The sequence below is a fragment of the Propithecus coquereli genome, unplaced genomic scaffold, assembly GCF_000956105.1.
Source record: "Propithecus coquereli isolate 6110/MARCELLA unplaced genomic scaffold, Pcoq_1.0 Scaffold64, whole genome shotgun sequence".
Taxonomy (NCBI): domain Eukaryota; kingdom Metazoa; phylum Chordata; class Mammalia; order Primates; family Indriidae; genus Propithecus; species Propithecus coquereli.
This window is the reverse complement of record NW_012152396.1, coordinates 35215-38716: the sequence shown is the minus strand read 5'-3', so window position 1 is coordinate 38716 and position 3502 is coordinate 35215. Positions and strand designations below refer to the sequence as shown.

The following is a 3502-nucleotide window of genomic DNA, read 5'->3' as shown; positions in this document are numbered from 1 at the left end:
AATGGTAAAAATTTAACAATTATGAGACACAAAGAAAGGGTTGAAGGATGAAGTTTGAGAGAGGGATTAGAGAGCAGGAATTATAACCAAAGCTAAAGCAACAGGGTGAGAGGTAAAACACATTACCTCAACCCTGGAATTGTCATAAAATATGGACCTAATATGACTAATATTATTTGTTTGAGAAAATGCCCTTAAAGGGCATGAATGGTTTTCACCAAAACTGATAATTTGTTTTTCGCCTTTCTTTTTTGCTTGAAAAGCAGAGAGACCCATTTACTTCATATCTCATCAGATCTTCTGCGTCAAGCCACGTCATGTTAACTAAGATTCTGCTGTTGTCTCTTCAGATGAGTCTCCTAGGGAGTACTCTTGGTGGGAATATTCTGATCTGGCCAATGGAAGGTAGTCATTGGCTGAATGTTAAGATGATTATAGATGAGCTGATTAAAAAAGAACACAACGTGACTGTCCTGGTTGCCTCTGGTGCACTTTTCATCACACCAACCTCTAAGCCATCTCTCACATTTGAAATTTATAAGGTGCCCTTTGGCAAAGAAAGAATAGAAGGAGTCATCAAGAACTTTGTTTTGACATGGCTGGAAAATAGACCATCTCCTTCGACCATTTGGAGATTCTATCAGGAGATGGCCAAAGTTATCAAGGACTTCCATGTGGTGTCAGGAGAGATCTGTGATGGTGTTCTTAAAAACCAAAAACTGATGGAAAAGCTGAAGAGTAGCAAATTTGAGGTTCTGGTATCAGATCCAGTATTTCCTTGTGGTGATATAGTAGCTTTAAAACTGGGAATTCCGTTTATATACTCCTTGAGGTTTTCTCCAGCTTCAACAGTAGAAAAGCATTGTGGGAAGGTACCATATCCTCCTTCCTATGTTCCTGCTGTTTTATCAGAACTCACTGACCAGATGTCTTTTACTGACAGAATAAGAAATTTTATCTCCTACCATCTACAGGACTATATGTTTGAAACTCTTTGGAAACAATGGGATTCGTACTACAGTAAAGCTTTAGGTATGTAACAATTTTTATTTTATTATTTGAATTTGAACATACATAAATTTGTGTCACCTCTTCTTTAATTCCCTATGTCTACTTTTTTATGACTTTACATATTAATGTACTAATGTTACTAGCACTTGATAGCATAAAAGAAAGTAAAAAACTTCACACTTCAGAACTACAGGGTGCTGTTTTCTAATTTTATGAACTTGAAGGTACCAACTAAGTTCTTTTTTTAAAAAAAAATTCAGAATATTACAGGGGTACAAACACTTTGGTTACATATATTGCCTTGGCACTGCCCAAGTCGGAGCTACAAACATGCCTATCCCCCAGATCTCATGTATCATACCCATTAGGTGTGAATTTACCTGCCCTCTCCTCCTCCCTCCCATCTGCCTGATGCCCTATGAACGTTAATTCCATATGTGCACATAAGTGTCGATCAATTAGTACCAAATTTATGGTGAGTGCATGTGCTGCTTGTTTTTCCATTCTTGTGATACTTAACTTAGAAGAATGGGCTCCAGCTCCATCCAGAATAGTACGAGATTAGCTCCCATTTTTTATGGCTGAGCAGTACTCCATGGCATACACATTTTATTAATCCACTCATGTTTTAATGGACACTTGAGTTGTTTTCACATCTTTGCAATTGGGAATTGTGCTTGCTATGAATATCTGTGTGCAGATGTCATTTTTATAGAATGTTTTTTTTTCCTTTGGGTAAATACCCAGTAGTGGAATCGCTGGATCAAATGGTAGTTCTACTTTGAGTTCTTTGAGGTATCTCCATATTAATTTCCATAGAGGTTGTAATAGTCTGTAGTCCCACCAGCAGTGTAAGAGTGTTCCCATCTCTCCGCATCCATGTCAACATCTGTTATTTTGAGACATTTTGATAAAAGCCATTCTCACTGGAGTTTAATGATATGTCATTGTGGTTTTGATTTGCATTTCCTTGTGATTAGAGATGTTGAGCAATTTTTCATATGTTTGTTGGTCATTAGGCTGTCTTCTTTTGAAAAGTATCTGTTCATGTCCTTTGCCCCTTTCTAATGGGATTGTTCGATTCTTTTCTTGTTGATTTTCCCGAGTTCTATATAGATTCTAGTTATCAGTCCTTTATCGGATGTGTAGCATGTGAATATTTTCTCTAATTCTATAGGTTGTCTGTTTGCTCTGATGATAGTTTCTTTGGCTATGCAGAAGCTTCTTAATTTGATCATGTCCCATTTATTTATTTTTGTTGTTGCCGTGATTTCCTTGGAGATCTTTTTCATAAATTCTTTCCCTAGGCTGATGTCTATAAGAGTTTTTCCAGCATTTTCTTCTAGAATTCTATGGTTTCATGTGTTAGGTTTAAGTGTTATCAATTGTCAATTGATTTTTGTGAGAGGTGAGAGGTGCGGAACCTTTTTCAGTCTTATACATGTGGCTATCCAGTTTTCCCAGCACTATTTATTGAGTAAGAATTCTTTTCTCCAGTATATATTTTTGTCTGCCTTGTGACAGATCAGATGGCTATATGAGGATGATTTTATATCTGGGTTCTTTTATGGATAAAATATAGTGACAAATACCTTAGTTTAAAAATAAGACTGGATCTCATGTAGATATTACATTGAAAATGCAAATGCCTAGAACCTTCAGTGGTGTGTGGAGAAAGCTGGGAGAGATTAAACTTTCTACAAGCCTATTATTAATATCAACATGTGTGTATATGTTTAAGAATATACATGTATATTGATAATCTCTGATTATTTCTTAATAAACATCAATGCTGATAAATAAATAAAACATTTTAAGGCTTGATCATCTTTTTTTGACAATACATGTGTGTCTCTCTGATGGTAACCTCATTTCTATGTATTCTGCTCTCCTATTGCATGCAGATCATTTGGTATGATTCTGCTTTCATACCTAACGTATTACTGAAATTGTCCAAGCAATGCACTTACATGGTGTAAATATGATTATCTTCCCAGGTAGCTACTTCATAATTCCATTACAGCTCATACTTTCTACATAGTCTTAGATAGTGTGTATTTAATATTTTACTTCATTTTCATGACAAACCTCCAAAATGCAGACCTAAGCTCAATGATAATCAGATAGAGGTGGAATATTTTCCACTTTTGACAAGTGGTGTTTCTCTGGCTGTCATTAAATTTTTTATTGATACGTAAAAGATATATATATTTTTAGGGTACGTGTAATATTTTGATATAATGTATGAATGTAATTGGAATACCCGTCATCTTTAATATTTTTATTTTCTTCTTTCTTCATGCTAGGAATATTTGAATTATTCCCTTCAAGCTATTTTGAAATATACAATAGGTCATTGTTAACTGTAGTCACCCTACTGATATATCAAACACTAGGGCTTATTTCTTCTAATGATATATTTGTACCCATTTATCAATCTTGAAACTTCCTCCCCCTCTCTTCGAGACTGCTATTAAGTTTTTGTTTTTTG

At 35.1% G+C, this 3502-nt stretch overlaps 1 protein-coding gene across 1 annotated transcript in view; it reads left to right on the top strand.

The window, feature by feature from the left end:
• UGT2A1 (UDP glucuronosyltransferase 2 family, polypeptide A1, complex locus) overlaps nt 1–3502 on the top strand; it is a 24424-nt gene that overhangs the window by 3721 nt on the left and 17201 nt on the right. Inside the window, exon 2 of the mRNA XM_012659818.1 lies at nt 267–1032. Within this exon, the coding sequence (XP_012515272.1) occupies nt 318–1032 (715 nt within the window). The 5' untranslated portion in view covers nt 267–317. The remainder of the gene's footprint in view (nt 1–266; nt 1033–3502) is intronic.